This window comes from Oncorhynchus mykiss, chromosome 6 (assembly GCF_013265735.2).
Source record: "Oncorhynchus mykiss isolate Arlee chromosome 6, USDA_OmykA_1.1, whole genome shotgun sequence".
Classification (NCBI taxonomy): domain Eukaryota; kingdom Metazoa; phylum Chordata; class Actinopteri; order Salmoniformes; family Salmonidae; genus Oncorhynchus; species Oncorhynchus mykiss.
This window is the reverse complement of record NC_048570.1, coordinates 94641116-94662207: the sequence shown is the minus strand read 5'-3', so window position 1 is coordinate 94662207 and position 21092 is coordinate 94641116. Positions and strand designations below refer to the sequence as shown.

At 43.6% G+C, this 21092-nt stretch overlaps 1 protein-coding gene across 2 annotated transcripts in view; it reads left to right on the top strand.

Annotated features, from left to right (window-relative positions):
• The window catches only part of LOC110499808 (calcium and integrin-binding family member 2), a 44648-nt gene extending 33647 nt beyond the window's left edge, over nt 1–11001 (top strand). Inside the window, exons 5-7 of one of the 2 annotated variants that reach the window (XR_005052354.1) lie at nt 1076–1271; nt 9544–10362; nt 10509–11001. Coding sequence is in view for 1 of the 2 variants with exons in the window: in XM_036981642.1 (XP_036837537.1) it covers nt 1076–1271; nt 9544–9565 (218 nt within the window). In the remaining variant the exon portion in view is untranslated. Of the gene's footprint in view, nt 1–1075; nt 1272–9543 lie in introns of both variants that reach the window. The other variant, XM_036981642.1, reaches the window with a different exon arrangement.
• The last annotated feature ends 10091 nt before the right edge of the window (nt 11002–21092 follow it).

Sequence of the window (21092 nt, the reverse complement as noted above, 5' to 3'; positions counted from 1 at the left end):
ATGGTTAGTACTGGTTAGTACTGAGTAGACTAGTATGTATCCTATGGTTAGTACTGGTTAGTGCTGAGTAGACTAGTATGTCTCCTATGGTTAGTGCTGGTTAGTACTGAGTAGAATAGTATGTCTCCTATGGTTAGTACTGTGTAGACTAGTATGTATCCTATGGTTAGTACTGGTTAGTACTGAGTAGACTAGTATGTATCCTATGGTTAATACTGGTTAGTACTGGTTAGTACTGAGTAGACTAGTATGTCTCCTATGGTTAGTACTGGTTAGTACTGAGTAGACTAGTATGTCTCCTATGGTTAGCACTGGTTAGTACTGAGTAGACTAGTATGTCTCCTATGGTTAGTACTGGTTAGTACTGAGTAGACTAGTATATCTCCTATGGCTAGTACTGGTTAGTACTGAGTAGACTAGTATGTCTCCTATGGTTAGTACTGGTTAGTACTGAGTAGACTAGTATGTATCCTATGGTTAGTACTGAGTAGACTAGTATGGCTCCTATGGCTAGTACTGGTTAGTACTGAGTAGACTAGTATGTCTCCTATGGTTAGTACTGGTTAGTACTGAGTAGACTAGTATGTCTCCTATGGTTAGTACTGGTTAGTACTGAGTAGACTAGTATGTCTCCTATGGTTAGTACTGGTTAGTGCTGAGTAGAATAGTATGTATCCTATGGTTAGTACTGGTTAGTACTGTGTAGACTAGTATGTCTCCTATGGAGTCACTGATGAGAGTGTGTTTATTCTGTCTGTCTGTCTTTAGGTCTGTCTGTCTGAGTGTCTGTATGTGTGTCTGTCTGTCTGATGACCACTAGGACTCTGACTCATACTTACTCTGTTTTATCTTGCTTGCTGAGTTACTAATTTAGTTATTTAGTAACTTATTTAGTTAGGGTTTTTGAATTTCTTGCGGAACATAGGCCATCAGCAAACTGCTTCCGACCCGTTCCGTCCTGCGCCATTCAAACAAGTTTTGAATTTCTTCATTTCTCCCATTTTTAAATCAAATCAAATCAAATCAAATCTCTTCATCTCATTTTGAATCTCTCTTCCTCTTTCCCGCGTGTCAGATTTTAACGTGGATAACTTCCTGTGTAAGGAGGATCTGGAGAAGACGTTGAACCGGCTGACCAAAGGAGAGCTGACCCCTGAAGAGGTCAATCTGGTCTGTAGCAAGGCCATGGAGGAGGCTGACCTCGACGGGGACAGCAAGCTCTCCTTCTCGGACTTCGAGAACATGATCTCTAAAGCCCCAGACTTTCTAAGGTAAGATGTCATGGAGGTGGTCTGGTGAGTCAGGCTAGTGTATTATGTCTGGTGAGTCAGGCTAGTGTATAATGTCTGGTGAGTCAGGCTAGTGTATAATGTCTGGTGAGTCAGGCTATAATGTCTGGTGTGTCAGGCTATAATGTCTGGTGTGTCAGGCTAGTGTATAATGTCTGGTGTGTCAGGCTAGTGTATAATGTCTGGTGTGTCAGGCTAGTGTATAATGTCTGGTGAGTCAGGCTAGTGTATAATGTCTGGTGAGTCAGGCTAGTGTATAATGTCTGGTGTGTCAGGCTAGTGTATAATGTCTGGTGTGTCAGGCTAGTGTATAATGTCTGGTGAGTCAGGCTAGTGTATAATGTCTGGTGAGTCAGGCTAGTGTATAATGTCTGGTGAGTCAGGCTATAATGTCTGGTGTGTCAGGCTATAATGTCTGGTGTGTCAGGCTAGTGTATAATGTCTGGTGTGTCAGGCTAGTGTATAATGTCTGGTGTGTCAGGCTAGTGTATAATGTCTGGTGAGTCAGGCTAGTGTATAATGTCTGGTGAGTCAGGCTAGTGTATAATGTCTGGTGTGTCAGGCTAGTGTATAATGTCTGGTGTGTCAGGCTAGTGTATAATGTCTGGTGTGTCAGGCTAGTGTATAATGTCTGGTGTGTCAGGCTAGTGTGTAATGTCTGGTGTGTCAGGCTAGTGTATAATGACATGGAGGTGGAGATTACTTCTGCTGCCCTATATAATACTGCTTTCAGACAGAGATAACTTCTGCTGCCCTACATAATGCTGCTTTCAGACAAAGATAACTTCTGCTGCCCTATATAATGCTGCTTTCAGACAAAGATAACTTCTGCTGCTCTGCATGATGCTGCTTTCAGACCGAGATTAAACAGAGAGAGAGAGAACCAATAGTGCTTGATCAGAGCCTTTTTACTGCGGACCAATCAATCTATCAACAGTATTGTAAATCGTTTTCATTTGAGAGCCCAAACCAGGCGGAAAGAACTGGCTAGTAAAAACCTCTCCCATTCCAGAGAGCTTGATTTAGCTGGCCAATGATATGGCCCGTAAATCTGCCAATCACACGGGGGGCGGCGGCTGTAGATTGGCTTGAACTCTTCCTGGTTTCCGTGGTTTATTGGTGGAGCGTGTTGTCGTGGCAACCAGGTCAGGGCTTGTGGCAGGACGCTGCTGCCTGTGACCAGAGACAGTGACAGATAAAACACGATGGCCCTGTAAGACATAAATAGAGATAAACAACAACATGTCTCTCTCCTCCTGTAACAGGTGCCTGGCGAGTGAATGTGGATGTTGTTATCCTCTCTAGGGTAGGTGGGACGCTAGCGATCAAAAAATACAAAAAAATACTTAACTTCTTGTTAATCCAGCCCGCCGTGTCCGATTTCATAAAGGCTTTACGGCGAAAGCAAACCATGCGATGTTGTTATCCTCTCTAGGGTGGGACGCTACTGTCAAAAATACTAAATTCAAATATTTAACATTCTTCAAAATATATGTGTTATACATCAAAATAAAGCTTAACTTCTTGTTAATCCAGCCTCTGTGTCCGATTTCAAAAAGGCTTTACGGCGAAAGCAAACCATGCGTTTATCTGAGGACAGCGCCCAGCATACAAACACATGAAAATCATATTTCAACCAGGCAGGTGCACCACAAAAGTCAGAAATAGCGATATAATTAATGCCTTACCTTTGAAGATCTTCTTCTGTTGGCACTCCAAAATGTCCCAGAAACATCACAAATGGTCCTTTTGTTTGATAATGTCCTTCTTTATGTCCCAAAAATGTCAATTTATTTGGCACGTTTGATTAAAAAATACAGCGGTTTCAACTCGCCCAACAAGACTACAATCTATCTAATAAGTTACCTGTATCTTAACAGTTTTAGAAACTGTAGAGTGTTTTATATCCAGATCTACCAATTACATGCATATCCTAGCTTCTGGGCCTGAGTAACAGGCAGTTTACTTTGGGTACGCTTTTCATCCGGATGTGAAAACACTGCCCCCTACCCCAGAGAGGTTATAGACATTTACATGTCAAAGGGATACGTGGGGATTTTGGCAATGAGGCCCTTTATCTAATTCCCCAGAGTCAGGTGAACTTGTGAATACCATTTTTTACGTCTCTGTGTCCAGTATGGAGGAAGTTAAGAGGGAGCCAATGCTAACTAGCGTAAGCGCAATGACTGGGAGTATATGGGTGTATACTAGCATGCTAGCTGATAGACTTGTCCATTGTTTACACAGGAATGGAAATGTGTATTTGGCGCTTTGGCTCACAGTAGAGGGATAAACATAAAACATACACATTACACACATTTGAGTGAGGCTGGTTTACACAGGTAGCACAATTCTGATCCTTTTGCCACTAATTGGTCTTTTGACCAATCAGATCAGATATTTTGCCAATACCTGGGCTACCATAGTCGATGCTCCTATGCAGATGGACTTTCCTCCAGACACAATCTGTCCCAGACCTGCCCTTCTAATAGACTTGTATTAGAACCATGTCATTGCAGCGTTAACCTGTCGGTTTTCATCAACCTGTCAGTATCTTTCGATTCACTACTGAGGTGTGGAATACTCTGACTGGCCTGATGCCCTGTTAGAATGGAGGAGGCTGTGGATCTGTTGGTAACCTCTTCCCCGTACAGACCCCTGGATCCTGCTGGATGTAATGGATTCATGGCCATCTCCCCAGACCATTAGATGTAATGGATTCATGGCCATCTCCCCAGCCCGTTAGATGTAATGGATTCATGGCCATCTCCCCAGCCCATTAGATGTAATGGATTCATGGCCATCTCCACAGCCCGTTAGATATAATGGATTCATGGCCATCTCCCCAGACCATTAGATGTAATGGATTCATGGCCATCTCCCCAGTCCATTAGTTGTAATGGATTCATGGCCGTCTCCACAGCCCGTTAGATGTAATGGATTCATGGCCATCTCCCCAGCCCATTAGATGTAATGGATTCATAGCCATCTCCCCAGACCATTAGTTGTAATGGATTCATGGCCATCTCCCCAGACCATTAGATGTAATGGATTCATGGCCATCTCCCCAGACCATTAGTTGTAATGGATTCATGGCCATCTCCCCAGCCCATTAGATGTAATGGATTCATAGCCATCTCCCCAGACCATTAGTTGTAATGGATTCATGGCCATCTCCCCAGACCATTAGATGTAATGGATTCATGGCCATCTCCCCAGACCATTAGATGTAATGGATTCATGGCCATCTCCCCAGACCATTAGATGTAATGGATTCATGGCCATCTCCCCAGCCCATTAGATGTAATGGATTCATGGCCATCTCCCCAGCCCATTAGATGTATACACTGTCTCGATGACCTTGCAGGGCCCCCTCTCTACATTAATATTACTTCGTGCAAAAGATTGTCCATTTCCAGCTTTGGCAGGATAAAAAGTAATCGGTACAGTATCGTCCTGTCATCCGAGCCGCGGTCCAATGTGACATTGGTACTAGTTCACTGGCCAGGCCTTGTAGAACGTCAGTACAGTGGCTCTATGTCACTTTAAGTAGCTCTAATAGCAGCAGAGTACTGTTGTAGGTTAATGGGAGTGTTACAGCTCTGGCTGGGGTCTTCCTCCCAAATGGCACCCTATGCCCTATATAGTGCACTACTTTTTTATCATGGCTCAAGCACTATGAATGGAATAGGGTGCCATTTGGGATGCGGACTTGTTCTGTTCTGTTCTTTGATTCTCTCCTCAAGAAAGACGCCATTTCTCACTCACACAGAAAATGTTGTATAATCTCAGCTGCAACTGACAGTCAGCCAGACTGGCACACAATACATATGAACAGGAGAGGAGAGGGGAGGGGAGGGGAGGGGGGGGGGGGGGGGGGAGGAGAGGAGAGGAAAGGAGAGGAGAGGAGAGGAGTGGAGAGGAGTTGTGAAATAATGTCAGGAATAAATCTGTCAGACGTTTCTAAAAGGAGATCTGGTTGAAGATGGAAGGGTTAATTCAAGATAGATGGATTCATGGCAACATAACTCTCTCAAGGTTTCTCCTCAGTCCCCTCCAGAGGTATCCAGTCAGCAGATATACTGTATATATTGTTGATAAGGTTATTAGTCATGCTAGATGTATCCAGTCAGCAGATATACTGTATCTATTGTTGATAAGGTTATTAGTCATGCTAGATGTATCCAGTCAGCAGATATACTGTGTCTATTGTTGATAAGGTTATTAGTCATGCTAGATGTATCCAGTCAGCAGATATACTGTACCTATTGTTGATAAGGTTATTAGTCATGCTAGATGTATCCAGTCAGCAGATATACTGTGTCTATTGTTGATAAGGTTATTAGTCATGCTAGATATATCCAGTCAGCAGATATACTGTATATATTGTTGATAAGGTTATTAGTCATGCTAGATATATCCAGTCAGCAGATATACTGTATATATTGTTGATAAGGTTATTAGTCATGCTAGATATATCCAGTCAGCAGATATACTGTATATATTGTTGATAAGGTTATTAGTCATGCTAGATGTATCCAGTCAGCAGATATACTGTATCTATTGTTGATAAGGTTATTAGTCATGCTAGATGTATCCAGTCAGCAGATATACTGTGTCTATTGTTGATAAGGTTATTTATTAGTCATGCTAGATGTATCCAGTCAGCAGATATACTGTATCTATTGTTGATAAGGTTATTAGTCATGCTAGATGTATCCAGTCAACAGATATACTGTATATATTGTTGATAAGGTTATTAGTCATGCTAGATGTATCCAGTCAGCAGATATACTGTATCTATTGTTGATAAGGTTATTAGTCATGCTAGATGTATCCAGTCAGCAGATATACTGTATCTATTGTTGATAAGGTTATTAGTCATGCTAGATGTATCCAGTCAGCAGATATACTGTGTCTATTGTTGATAAGGTTATTAGTCATGCTAGATATATCCAGTCAGCAGATATACTGTATATATTGTTGATAAGGTTATTAGTCATGCTAGATGTATCCAGTCAGCAGATATACTGTATCTATTGTTGATAAGGTTATTAGTCATGCTAGATGTATCCAGTCAGCAGATATACTGTATCTATTGTTGATAAGGTTATTAGTCATGCTAGATGTATCCAGTCAGCAGATATACTGTATCTATTGTTGATAAGGTTATTAGTCATGCTAGATGTATCCAGTCAGCAGATATACTGTGTCTATTGTTGATAAGGTTATTAGTCATGCTAGATATATCCAGTCAGCAGATATACTGTATATATTGTTGATAAGGTTATTAGTCATGCTAGATGTATCCAGTCAGCAGATATACTGTATCTATTGTTGATAAGGTTATTAGTCATGCTAGATGTATCCAGTCAGCAGATATACTGTATCTATTGTTGATAAGGTTATTAGTCATGCTAGATGTATCCAGTCAGCAGATATACTGTATCTATTGTTGATAAGGTTATTAGTCATGCTAGATGTATCCAGTCAGCAGATATACTGTATCTATTGTTGATAAGGTTATTAGTCATGCTAGATGTATCCAGTCAGCAGATATACTGTATCTATTGTTGATAAGGTTATTAGTCATGCTAGATGTATCCAGTCAGCAGATATACTGTGTCTATTGTTGATAAGGTTATTTATTAGTCATGCTAGATGTATCCAGTCAGCAGATATACTGTATCTATTGTTGATAAGGTTATTAGTCATGCTAGATGTATCCAGTCAGCAGATATACTGTGTCTATTGTTGATAAGGTTATTAGTCATGCTAGATATATCCAGTCAGCAGATATACTGTATATATTGTTGATAAGGTTATTAGTCATGCTAGATGTATCCAGTCAGCAGATATACTGTGTCTATTGTTGATAAGGTTATTAGTCATGCTAGATGTATCCAGTCAGCAGATATACTGTGTCTATTGTTGATAAGGTTATTAGTCATGCTAGATGTATCCAGTCAACAGATATACTGTGTCTATTGTTGATAAGGTTATTAGTCATGCTAGATGTATCCAGTCAGCAGATATACTGTGTCTATTGTTGATAAGGTTATTAGTCATGCTAGATGTATCCAGTCAGCAGATATACTGTACCTATTGTTGATAAGGTTATTAGTCATGCTAGATGTATCCAGTCAGCAGATATACTGTATCTATTGTTGATAAGGTTATTAGTCATGCTAGATGTATCCAGTCAGCCGGGTACAGTGCATTCAGAAAGTATTCAGACCCCTTGACTTTTTCCACATTTTGTTACGTTACAGTCTTCTAAAATTGATTAAATAAATTTTAAAAATCCTCATCAATCTACACACAATACCCCATAATGACATCACAATACCCCATAATGACATCACAATAATCCATAATGACATTACAATACCCCATAATGACATCACAATACCCCATAATGACATCACAATACCCCATAATGACATCACAATACCCCATAATGACATCACAATACCCCAGAATGACATCACAATACCCCATAATGACATCACAATACCCCATAATGCACAAAACACAAAACAAAATGAAATATCACATTTACATAAGTATTCAGACCTTTTACTCAGTTCTTTGACGAAGCACCTTTGGCATTGACTACAGCCTCGAGTCTCATTGGGTATGACGTACAAGTTTGGCACACCTGTATTTGGGGAGTTTCTCCCATTCTTCTCTGCAGATCCTCTTAAAGTCTGTCAGGTTGGATGGGGAGCGTCGCTGCACAGCTATTTTTAGGTCTTTCCAGAGATTGCGTCTCGGCCACTCATGGACATTCAGAGACATGTCCCTAAGCCACTCCTGCATTGTTTTGGCTGTGTGCTTAGGGTCGTTGTCCTGTTGGAAGGTGAACCTTCGCTCCAGTCTGAGGTCCTGAGCGCTCAGGAGCAGGTTTTCATCAATGGATCTCTCTCTGTACTTTGCTCCATTCATCTTTCCCTCAATCCTGACTAGTCTCCCAGTCCCTGCCGCTGAAATACATCCCCACAGCATGATGCTGCCACCACCATGCTTCTCCGTAGGGATGGTGCCCGGTTTCCTCCAGACGTGAAGCTTGGCATTCAGGCCAAAGAGTTCAATCTTGGTTTCATCAGAACAGAGAATCTTGTTTCTCATGGTCTGAGAGTCCTTTAGGTGCCTTTTGGCAAAACTCCAAGTGAGCTGTCATTAGGGCTGTGGCGGTCACGAAATGTCGTCAGCCGGTGATTGTCAAGCAAACAACTGTCGGTCTCACAGTAATTGACTGTTAATTAACATCAATACATGTAGCATCTCCTGGCTTCCACACACAGCCTACAAGCCACTAATGCAGACCTTAGGAACATCTACCTTTTAAAAAGTCTAATAAATCCATGTAATATAACCTACACCTTCTCAATAAATCCATGTAATATAGCCTACCTACACCATCACAATAAATCCATGTAATATAGCCTACCTACACCATCACAATAAATCCATGTAATATAACCTACACCTTCTCAATAAATCCATGTAATATAACCTACACCTTCTCAATAAATCCATGTAATATAACCTGCACCTTCACAAGAAATCCATTATTTATTTTAGACAGGTCTAAAGAAACATGATATGAAGAAAATGTAGTTTATTTCAGAAGAAGAGAATAGCATACTCTGAGTTGTCCTTATGTTAGGGTCCTGATCTGGCTGTGCCAAATGGCTGTGGGCGACACTAGTTCATTCAGCAGACAAGATTTGCTTAGGATTCAGTGGCATTATTTTATATTATTTTATAGTATGAAGAATACAAGTGTATGTGACAAATAAAATTTGATTTGATTTGATGTCATTATGGGGTATTGTGATGTCATTATGGGGTATTGTGATGTCATTATGGGGTATTGTGTGTACATTGATGAGGATTTTTAACATTTATTTAATTCATTATAGATGAATTCTGTAACGTAACAAAATGTGGAAAAAAGTCAAGGGGTCTGAATACTTTCCGAATGCCCTGTACATATTGTTGATAAGGGGACAACACTTCTAAAAGAAGACCAGTTCCACTGTTGACAGAATAACTTGCCTCATAGACAGCCCAGTTAAAGTGATACATCACTCCAAAAATCTATGTTTATTATTACATGTTTTCAAGACCTCTAAAAATGTTTTTCTATATTTTGTTGGATGAGTCCATGACGTCCCATCTGTTGTAAATGCAGCTGTGTAACTAACTATGTCCTTGTGTTGTGTTTTTTTTTTTTTTACATTTCCAGCACCTTCCACCTACGGATCTGAGGTGAGGTGATTCAGCCGCTCCCATGATGAGGCTTTAGACAACGACGGAAGAGGGGGGGAAGATGAAGATGAAGAAGAAGAAGAAGAAGAATGTGGTCGCTTTCTGGTTCGTCTGATGACGTCATCCCCGAAGACTCCTCCCAGAGTCTATGTGGCCCCGACCCACAGCAGAATGACCCCTGACCTCAACCTCAGTACAGCATAGTGCCTACCAAAAAAAACGTTAGTAGAGAAGTCTTGTCTTTCCCCAAGTCTATCTTCGATCGATGCGATGTTTGTACAAAATATAACATTGAGAAGAAAAAGAAAGGAAGTGGAACAAAGGTTTGGCTTCGGCTGCAGGAAAATGGACCAGGGGGGATTTTATTCTCTGAAGCACAGGCCCTTTTTTTGCCAACTCATGTTCTATAGGAAGGACGTTATCGACCACAAGACATTTCCATTTTCGGAAGAGAAGATCATTAATGCATGATTGTTTTCTCTTATAATCAATTGTAAACTTGTTTAAAAAGATGGAACCACAAACAGACTCCAAATGGAGATAGAAAATGAACCGATGAACAACGAGGGGCTAATTTTTTTGATACCTGTAGGGCTTAGCTACAACACAACCTATAAGCAGTTTTCTAGAAGATGTAGGATTTTTTTTGGCAGAATTGTTAAGTTTCTTCTTTCTTCAAACTGACTTAACCTTTTTAAAGTGTATACATTGTATGAACACTGACTGACAACAATGCGGAAGTGGATTGAACAACGAGATATTTTCTGTCTGACGGTGTACGGAAGAAAAAAAAACAGTAAGATACATTAGTAAATGAAGTATATTACAAGCACAGTTTTAGCACCCGAGGGCAGAACAGTTGAAGAGCTATGCAATATATCTTTATGAAATGCACGAGTGTTACATAAAATTGCAAATAGCTTTTAATTTTTTTCGCTCCAGTCCAAGTATAGTGGTTTTGTACTGCTGGATCACAATGACAATCAGAACCTGTGACGTAGTGGTAACATGAACAAATAGGTGGGTGAACGCTGAATCGCCGTTTCGCGGTGAGTTAAAGTAACGCTCCTCCTCTCTATGCTTTCAACTCTCTTTATATTTTCCTGCATTAAAAAGGTGGGAGAAAACTCACGCGCACAAAACAACACAAAAAAATATATATAAAAAGGCGCGTTGTTTTTTTGTTTTTTTTATGTGCGCTTCCCGCTCCTCTAAATCACGGACCATAATGTGACCTAACTGTTCCGCAGTTAAAGGAAGGGCTCTGTTCTCTATCTCATCACCCCTTCCGTTATGTTATGCTATGTTACCTTGTCCTGCCTGTCAACGTGATATAATGGCATTAACATCACTAAAGATAATAACGTGTTCAGTCTTTCATATGATAAGAGCATTTGGCTAGACTTTGATTAAATACATTTTCTGTTTGCTTCGATGTTTTAATGAATCTTCTTTTTTTTTTTTGGAAAGTTGTCATTGTTTCTCCTGGTATTTCTTGTCAACCTCGTGAGTAATAACATTTTACTTCCAACATTAACTTGAGCTTGGAATGAACCTTGCTAAAAGATGAAAAAATGAAAATGCCCCAATGTACACTCTAATTTAGATAGGAAAACTATCCAGTCATTATCCATATCTGCATGGCTGCCTCAAGTCAATCTGCCCCCCAAAAAACTGTTATAGCTCACTCAAAACTAAATATCATTTTTCAAACCAACCATACAATATTTAATCTGGGCTCTTGTTTCCTTCAAGTTTTTTTCAGTTAAAGCCAGCGTCCTGTCCAAAGGTCTTGTTAAAGATGCTGTTAATTCTCCGATGTTAAAAGGCCAATGTAAATGCATCTTCTGTGAGTTATCCATGCACTAACCCAGTTGTTATGCATGCATTAACATTATGACTAGGGAGTAAGATCTCACCAAGCCACACTACACTAAATCTCCCTGGATGGAAACCTATACTGTCTGTTAAAGACCAGATAGGGGGACATCATGTTGCAGTCCTACCCTATAGCCATGCCAACCTAGTAGAAGTGGACAGTCATTTGAATGGAGACACGAGACAGTAGGTGGTTATCAACAGTGTCGCTCTTGATCCACAATTGAATTGATTTATCCTTGGGAGGTGCATAATAACTAGCCCGAAGAGATGAGAATCCATTTAAGGAAGATGGAAGAGGGTCGAGTCACAAATGGTTCTCTAATCCCTTTAGAGTGCACTACTTTTGACCAGAGCACTATGGGGATAGGAGATGAGAGGTAATCATTCCAGCCCTGTTTCTTCTGGTCAGTCTTCCGGTCGGTCTTCAGGTCGGTCTTTCAGGTCGGTCTTCAGGTCGGTCTTCAGGTCGGTCTTCAGGTCGGTCTTCAGGTCGGTCTTCAGGTCGGTCTACAGGTCGGTCGGTCTTCAGGTCGGTATTCAGGTCGGTCTTCAGGTCGGTCTTCCGGTCGGTCTTCAGGTCGGTCTTCAGGTCGGTCTTCCGGTCGGTCTTCAGGTCGGTCTTCAGGTCGGTCTTCCGGCCGGTCTTCAGGTCGGTCTTCCGGCCGGTCTTCAGGTCGGTCTTAAGGTCGGTCTTCCGGCCGGTCTTCAGGTCGGTCTTCAGGTCGGTCTTCAGGTCGGTCTTCAGGTCAGTCTTCAGGTCAGTCTTCAGGTCAGTCTTCAGGTCGGTCGTTAAGCCAGTCCGAGGTATAATAGCAACACTTAATTCCTCATCTCCAGCTCCCTTTACTGTCCTCATCTCCAGCTCCCTTTACTGTCCTCATCTCCAGCTCCCTTTACTGTCCTCATCTCCAGCTCCCTTTACTGTCCTCATCTCCAGCTCCCATTACTGTCCTCATCTCCAGCTCCCTTTACTGTCCTCATCTCCAGCTCCCATTACTGTCCTTATCTCCAGCTCCCTTTACTGTCCTCATCTCCAGCTCCCTTTACTGTCCTCATCTCCAGCTCCCTTTACTGTCCTCATCTCTAGCTCCCTTTACTGTCCTCATCTCCAGCTCCCTTTACTGTCCTCATCTCCAGCTCCCTTTACTGTCTTCATCTCCAGCTCCCTTTACTGTCCTCATCTCCAGCTCCCTTTACTGTCCTCATCTCCAGCTCCCTTTACTGTCCTCATCTCCAGCTCCCGTTACTGTCCTCATCTCCAGCTCCCTTTACTGTCCTCATCTCCAGCTCCCATTACTGTCCTCATCTCCAGCTCCCTTTACTGTCCTCATCTCCAGCTCCCTTTACTGTCCTCATCTCCAGCTCCCTTTACTGTCCTCATCTCCAGCTCCCTTTACTGTCCTCATCTCCAGCTCCCGTTACTGTCCTTATCTCCAGCTCCCTTTACTGTCCTCATCTCCAGCTCCCATTACTGTCCTCATCTCCAGATCCCTTTACTGTCCTCATCTCCAGCTCCCTTTACTGTCCTCATCTCCCCTTTACTGTCCTCATCTCCCCTTTACTGTCCTCATCTCCAGCTCTCTTTTACTGTCCTCATCTCCAGCTGCCTTTACTGTCCTCATCTCCCCTTTACTGTCCTCATCTCCCCTTTACTGTCCTCATCTCCAGCTCCCTTTACTGTCCCCATCTCCAGCTCCCTTTACTGTCATCATCTCCCCTTTACTGTCCTCATCTCCAGATCCCTTTACTGTCCTCATCTCCAGATCCCATTACTGTCCTCATCTCCAGCTCTCTTTACTGTCCTCATCTCCAGCTCCCGTTACTGTCCTCATCTCCCCGTTACTGTCCTCATCTCCCCTTTACTGTCCTCATCTCCAGATCCCTTTACTGTCCTTATCTCCAGCTCCATTTACTGTCCTCATCTCCAGCTCCTTTTACTGTCCTCATCTCCAGCTCCCTTTACTGTTCTCATCTCCAGCTCCGTTTACTGTCCTCATCTCCAGCTCCCTTTACTGTCCTCATCTCCAGCTCCCTTTATTGTCCTCATCTCCAGATCTCTTTACTGTCCTCATCTCCAGCTCTCTTTACTGTCCTCATCTCCAGCTCCCGTTACTGTCCTCATCTCCCCGTTACTGTCCTCATCTCCCCTTTACTGTCCTAATCTCCAGATCCCTTTACTGTCCTCATCTCCAGATCCCTTTTCTGTCCTCATCTCCAGCTCCCTTTACTGTCCTCATCTCCAGCTCCCTTTACTGTTCTCATCTCCAGCTCCCTTTACCTTCCTCATCTCCAGCTCCCTTTACTGTCCTCATCTCCAGCTTAATTTTTGACGGAGAGAAAGAGAGAGAGGGGGATGGCGGAAGAGAGAGAAAGTGTAATACACCCAGAGAGCTGGGTGTATTAACAGCCTGTATTAGAGAGCTGGGTGTTGAACAGTCTGTGTTAGAGAGCTGGTTGTATTAACAGTCTGTGTTAGAGAGCTGGTTGTATTAACAGTCCGTGTTAGAGAGCTGGGTGTATTAACAGTCTGTGTTAGAGAGCTGGTTGTATTAACATCCTGTATCAGAGAGTTGGGTGTATTAACAGCCTGTATTAGAGAGCTGGTTGTATTAACAGTCTGTGTTGTAGAGCTGGTTGTATTAACAGTCTGTATTATAGAGCTGGTTGTATTAACAGTCTGTGTTGTAGAGCTGGTTGTATTAACAGTCTGTGTTAGAGAGCTGGGTGTATTAACAGTCTGTGTTAGAGAGCTGGTTGTATTAACAGCCTGTATCAGAGAGCTGGGTGTATTAACAGTCTGTGTTAGAGAGCTGGTCTATTAACAGTCTGTGTTGTAGAGCTGGTTGTATTAACAGTCTGTATCAGAGAGCTGGGTGTATTAACAGTCTGTGTTAGAGAGCTGGTTGTATTAACAGCCTGTGTTAGAGAGCTGGTTGTATTAACAGTCTGTGTTAGAGAGCTGGTTGTATTAACAGTCTGTATCAGAGAGCTGGGTGTATTAACAGCCTGAATCAGAGAGCTGGTTGTATTAACAGTCTGTATCAGAGAGCTGGGTGTATTAACAGCCTGTATCAGAGAGCTGGTTGTATTAACAGTCTGTGTTAGAGAGCTGGTTGTATTAACAGTCTGTGTTAGAGAGCTGGGTGTATTATCAGAGAGCTGGTTGTATTAACAGTCTGTATCAGAGAGCTGGTTGTATTAACAGTCTGTATCAGAGAGCTGGTTGTATTAACAGTCTGTATCAGAGAGCTGGGTGTATTAACAGCCTGAATCAGAGAGCTGGTTGTATTAACAGTCTGTATCAGAGAGCTGGGTGTATTAACAGCCTGTATCAGAGAGCTGGTTGTATTAACAGTCTGTGTTAGAGAGCTGGTTGTATTAACAGTCTGTGTTAGAGAGCTGGGTGTATTATCAGAGAGCTGGTTGTATTAACAGTCTGTATCAGAGAGCTGGTTGTATTAACAGTCTGTATCAGAGAGCTGGGTGTATTAACAGCCTGAATCAGAGAGCTGGTTGTATTAACAGTCTGTATCAGAGAGCTGGGTGTATTAACAGCCTGTATCAGAGAGCTGGTTGTATTAACAGTCTGTGTTAGAGAGCTGGTTGTATTAACAGTCTGTGTTAGAGAGCTGGTTGTATTAACAGTCTGTGTTAGAGAGCTGGGTGTATTATCAGAGAGCTGGTTGTATTAACAGTCTGTATCAGAGAGCTGGTTGTATTAACAGTCTGTATCAGAGAGCTGGTTGTATTAACAGTCTGTATCAGAGAGCTGGGTGTATTAACAGCCTGAATCAGAGAGCTGGTTGTATTAACAGTCTGTATCAGAGAGCTGGGTGTATTAACAGCCTGTATCAGAGAGCTGGTTGTATTAACAGTCTGTGTTAGAGAGCTGGTTGTATTAACAGTCTGTGTTAGAGAGTGTATTATCAGAGAGCTGGTTGTATTAACAGTCTGTATCAGAGAGCTGGTTGTATTAACAGTCTGTATCAGAGAGCTGGTTGTATTAACAGTCTGTATCAGAGAGCTGGGTGTATTAACAGCCTGAATCAGAGAGCTGGTTGTATAAACAGTCTGTATCAGAGAGCTGGGTGTATTAACAGCCTGTATCAGAGAGCTGGTTGTATTAACAGTCTGTGTTAGAGAGCTGGTTGTATTAACAGTCTGTGTTAGAGAGCTGGGTGTATTATCAGAGAGCTGGTTGTATTAACAGTCTGTATCAGAGAGCTGGTTGTATTAACAGTCTGTATCAGAGAGCTGGTTGTATTAACAGTCTGTGTTAGAGAGCTCGGTGTTGTAAAGGGATATTGCAGAAGCAGTTAAACGGCCATAAGGACATTGATTCTAATTACTGAGCCGCTCAGCCAAGTACGGTGATGTGTCCACACACACACACACACACACTGCACACACACCTCTGCACACATGCACACACACGCTCTCTTTCTCTCTCTCTCTCTCTCTCTCTCTCTCTCTCTCTCTCTCTCTCTCTCTCTCTCTTTCTCTTTCTCTCTCTCTCTCTCTCTCTCTCTCTCTCTCTCTCTCTCTCTCTCTCTCTCTCTCTCTCTCTCTCTCTCTCTCTCTCTCTCTCTCTCTCTCTCTTTCTCTCTGTCACACACAGACACTCACGACGCACACTGACACACACACCTCACTGCAGACCCAATGCAGACCCTCACTGCAGAACCAATCACCTGAGGCACCATGGTGGAGGTGTTGCGTAACACTACATCCAGATGACCTGTGGGGGTTGACATTACCGTCCAGTAATGAAACCTCCACTAGAAGGACCAGAGGTGTTATCATGTAGCCTGGGTGTTATCATGTAGCCTGGGTGTTATCATGTAGCCTGGGTGTTATCGTGTAGCCTGGGTGTTATCCGTGAACTCATGTAGCCTGGGTGTTATCAGTGGACTCATGTAGCCTGGGTGTTATCGTGTAGCCTGGGTGTTATCCGTGAACTCATGTAGCCTGGGTTTTATCAGTGGACTCATGTAGCCTGGGTGTTATCATGTAGCCTGGGTGTTATCCATAGACTCATGTAGCATGGGTGTTATCCGCAAACTCATGTAGCCTGGGTGTTATCATGTAGCCTGGGTGTTATCATGTAGCCTGGGTGTTATCGTGTAGCCTGGGTGTTATCCATGAACTCATGTAGCCTGGGTGTTATCAGTGGACTCATGTAGCCTGGGTGTTATCATGTAGTCTGGGTGTTATCCGTAGACTCATGTAGCCTGGGTGTTATCAGTGGACTCATGTAGCCTGGGTGTTATCATGTAGTCTGGGTGTTATCCGTAGACTCATGTAGCCTGGGTGTTATCCGTGAACTCATGTAGCCTGGGTGTTATCAGTGGACTCATGTAGCCTGGGTGTTATCATGTAGCCTGGGTGTTATCATGTAGCCTGGGTGTTATCATGTAGCCTGGGTGTTATCATGTAGCCTGGGTGTTATCCGTGGACTCATGTAGCCTGGGTGTTATCATGTAGCCTGGGTGTTATCATGTAGCCTGGGTGTTATCATGTAGCCTGGGTGTTATCCGTAGACTCATGTAGCCTGGGTGTTATCATGTAGCCTGGGTGTTATCATGTAGCCCGGGTGTTATCATGTATCCTGGGTGTTATCATGTAGCCTGGGTGTTATCATGTAGCCTGGGTGTTATCCGTAGACTCATGTAGCCTGGGTGTTATCATGTAGCCTGGGTGTTATCGTGTGGCCTGGGTGTTATCCGTGAACTCATGTAGCCTGGGTGTTATCAGTGGACTCATGTAGCCTGGTTGTTATCATGTAGTCTGGGTGTTATCCGTAGACTCATGTAGCCTGGGTGTTATCTGTGAACTCATGTAGCCTGGGTGTTATCAGTGGACTCATGTAGCCTGGGTGTTATCATGTAGCCTGGGTGTTATCATGTAGCCTGGGTGTTATCATGTAGCCTGGGTGTTATCCGTGGACTCATGTAGCCTGGGTGTTATCATGTAGCCTGGGTGTTATCATGTAGCCTGGGTGTTATCCGTGGACTCATGTAGCCTGGGTGTTATCCGTAGACTCATGTATCCTGGGTGTTATCATGTAGCCCGGGTGTTATCATGTATCCTGGGTGTTATCATGTAGCCTGGGTGTTATCATGTAGCCTGGGTGTTATCCGTAGACTCATGTAGCCTGGGTGTTATCATGTAGCCTGGGTGTTATCGTGTGGCCTGGGTGTTATCCGTGAACTCATGTAGCCTGGGTGTTATCAGTGGACTCATGTAGCCTGGTTGTTATCATGTAGCCTGGGTGTTATCCGTAGACTCATGTAGCCTGGGTGTTATCATGTAGCCTGGGTGTTATCGTGTGGCCTGGGTGTTATCCGTGAACTCATGTAGCCTGGGTGTTATCAGTGGACTCATGTAGCCTGGGTGTTATCATGTAGCCTGGGTGTTATCCGTGGACTCATGTAGCCTGGGTGTTATCATGTAGCCTGGGTGTTATCCGTGGACTCATGTAGCCTGGGTGTTATCTGTGGACTCATGTAGCCTGGGTGTTATCCGTGGACTCATGTAGCCTGGGTGTTATCCGTGGACTCATGTAGCCTGGGTCCCAGTCTGTCTCTGCTCTCTTGCCAAATAGAACAAACATATCTGGGACCAGTCTAGACACTCATGACCGATTTCAATATCCTTCTATTCATCTAACATCTATCAGCCCTCTGTTAGTAGGTCTGCTTCTCCTTCAAATGTCTCTATGAACCAGATCTATCAGCAATCCATTAGTAGGCCTGCTTCTCCTTCAAATGTCTCTATGAACCAGATCTATCAGCAATCCATTAGTAGGCCTGCTTCTCCTTCAAATGTCTCTTTGAACCAGATCTATCAGCAATCCATTAGTAGGCCTGCTTCTCCTTCAAATGTCTATATGAACCAGATCTATCAGCAATCCATTAGTAGGCCTGCTTCTCCTTCAAATGTCTCTTTGAACCAGATCTATCAGCAATCCATTAGTAGGCCTGCTTCGCCTTCAAATGTCTCTATGAACCAGATCTTGTATTATATCATTTGTAAACTTCGAAAGGATCAAACTGAAGGGCACACATGCCTCCTCAGCCCCCTCAGTCTCTAACCGGGCATGAAGCCTCTGGGAAGTGCTGTTTCTAAGCTTCAGTTTCAGCCATCACCTTCCTGAATGCATTGTGATTGTATTACAGTCAGATGTGCTCCATCTATTGGCGCCCTGCTCTAAAAGAGGTCTGTCGTGGGTATTGTGATTAGGTTACTCTGTTTTTATGCCACTTTACTCCTAACCTGATAATGTGTCCTGTCCTCTCTGTGTCCTGTCCTCTCTGTGTCCTGTCCTCTCTGTGTCCTGTCCTCTTTGTGTCCTGTCCTCTCTATGTCCTGTCCTCTCTGTGTCCTGTCCTCTCTGTGTCCTGTCCTCTCTGTGTCCTGTCCTCTCTATGTCCTGTCCTCTCTGTGTCCTGTCCTCTCTGTGTCCTGTCCTCTCTGTGTCCTGTCCTCTCTATGTCCTGTCCTCTCTATGTCCTGTCCTCTCTGTGTCCTGTCCTCTCTGTGTCCTGTCCTCTCTGTGTCCTGTCCTCTATGTGTCCTGTCCTCTCTGTGTCCTGTCCTCTCTGTGTCCTGTCCTCTCTGTGTCCTGTCCTCTCTGTGTCCTGTCCTCTCTATGTCCTGTCCTCTCTGTGTCCTGTCCTCTCTATGTCATGTCCTCTCTATGTCCTGTCCTCTATGTGTCCTGTCCTCTCTATGTCCTGTCCTCTCTGTGTCCTGTCCTCTCTATGTCCTGTCCTCTCTGTGTCCTGTCCTCTCTATGTCCTGTCCTCTCTATGTCCTGTCCTCTCTGTGTCCTGTCCTCTCTATGTCCTGTCCTCTCTATGTCCTGTCCTCTCTGTGTCCTGTCCTCTCTGTGTCCTGTCCTCTCTATGTCCTGTCCTCTCTGTGTCCTGTCCTGTCTATGTCCTGTCCTCTCTGTGTCCTGTCCTCTCTATGTCCTGTCCTCTCTGTGTCCTGTCCTCTCTGTGTCCTGTCCTCTCTATGTCCTGTCCTCTCTATGTCCTGTCCTCTCTATGTCCTGTCCTCTGTGTCCTGTCCTCTCTATGTCATGTCCTCTATGGCTGAGTCTCTTTAGTAAAGAGAGGAGCTTTAATTAATTTCTTCATGACTTCCCTACAGTATCTAAGCTGTTGTCAAGTTGTCTGTCTTGGCAAGACAGCGCCGAGTTATCTGTTTTGTCACACTCCATCTTTTAACAGCTATCGTACCTGGGCATGCAGGCTGCGTCTCCCCGGGGGGGGGGGGGGGGGGGGGGGGGGGGGGGGGGGGGGGGGACATGCAGTCCGAGAGGCCTGTCAGAGTAAGGAGTTATAGACCTACCTTGCCTCTCTTCCTTCCACTGGACCTTAGCCAATCAGAGACCAGCGCAGAGCAGATATGGGTTTACATACTATTCAAAAGTCTTTGAAATACATTTAGCATTGGCTTTAGCCATTATTAAGTTCCAGATGGGTTAGGTTAGGACTTTTGCAGGCTCTTCTATTGGTTCCATTGTGACAGGCAAGCTCATTGAAGCCCAGGTAATGTATTAGAAATGATCATATTGGAATAGTACTTGAACCCTGGTCTGGTACAGAGAAGCAGAGAGGTGCATACGGGGCAAAATTGAATTAGGAGGGGGGGGGGGGGGGGGTTGTGCCTAAATGCCGTTGTAATATCTCTCAGCCTGGCCAGGAACTGCTGTCAGCCCTCTCTCTCACTTCCTGGTCCTGTTACATCACTACAACATAATACAGGTACCACTTCCTGGTTCTGTTACATCACTACAACATAATACAGGTACCACTTCCTGGTCCTGTTACATCACTACAACATACTACAGGTACCACTTCCTGGTCCTGTTACGTCACTACAACATAATACAGGTACCACTTCCTGGTCCTGTTACATCACTACAACATAATACAGGTACCACTCCCTGGTTCTGTTACATCACTACATCATAATACAGGTACCACTTCCTGGTCCTGTTACATCACTACATCATAATACAGGTACCACTTCCTGGTCCTGTTACATCACTACAACATAATACAGGTACCACTTCCTGGTCCTGTTACGTCACTACATCATAATACAGGTACCACTTCCTGGTCCTGTTACGTCACTACAACATAATACAGGTACCACTTCCTGGTCCTGTTACGTCACTACAACATAATACAGGTACCACTTCCTGGTTCTGTTACATCACTACAACATAATACAGGTACCACTTCCTGGTCCTGTTACATCACTACAACATACTACAGGTACCACTTCCTGGTCCTGTTACGTCACTACAACATAATACAGGTACCACTTCCTGGTCCTGTTACATCACTACAACATAATACAGGTACCACTCCCTGGTTCTGTTACATCACTACATCATAATACAGGTACCACTTCCTGGTCCTGTTACATCACTACATCATAATACAGGTACCACTTCCTGGTCCTGTTACGTCACTACAACATAATACAGGTACCACTTCCTGGTCCTGTTACGTCACTACAACATAATACAGGTACCACTTCCTGGTGTCGTATACCCTAACCCCTGGAGTGGTGTTGAACTGAAATGACTGCTGTCTCTGTCTCGTATATCCCCCTACAACAGGGGAC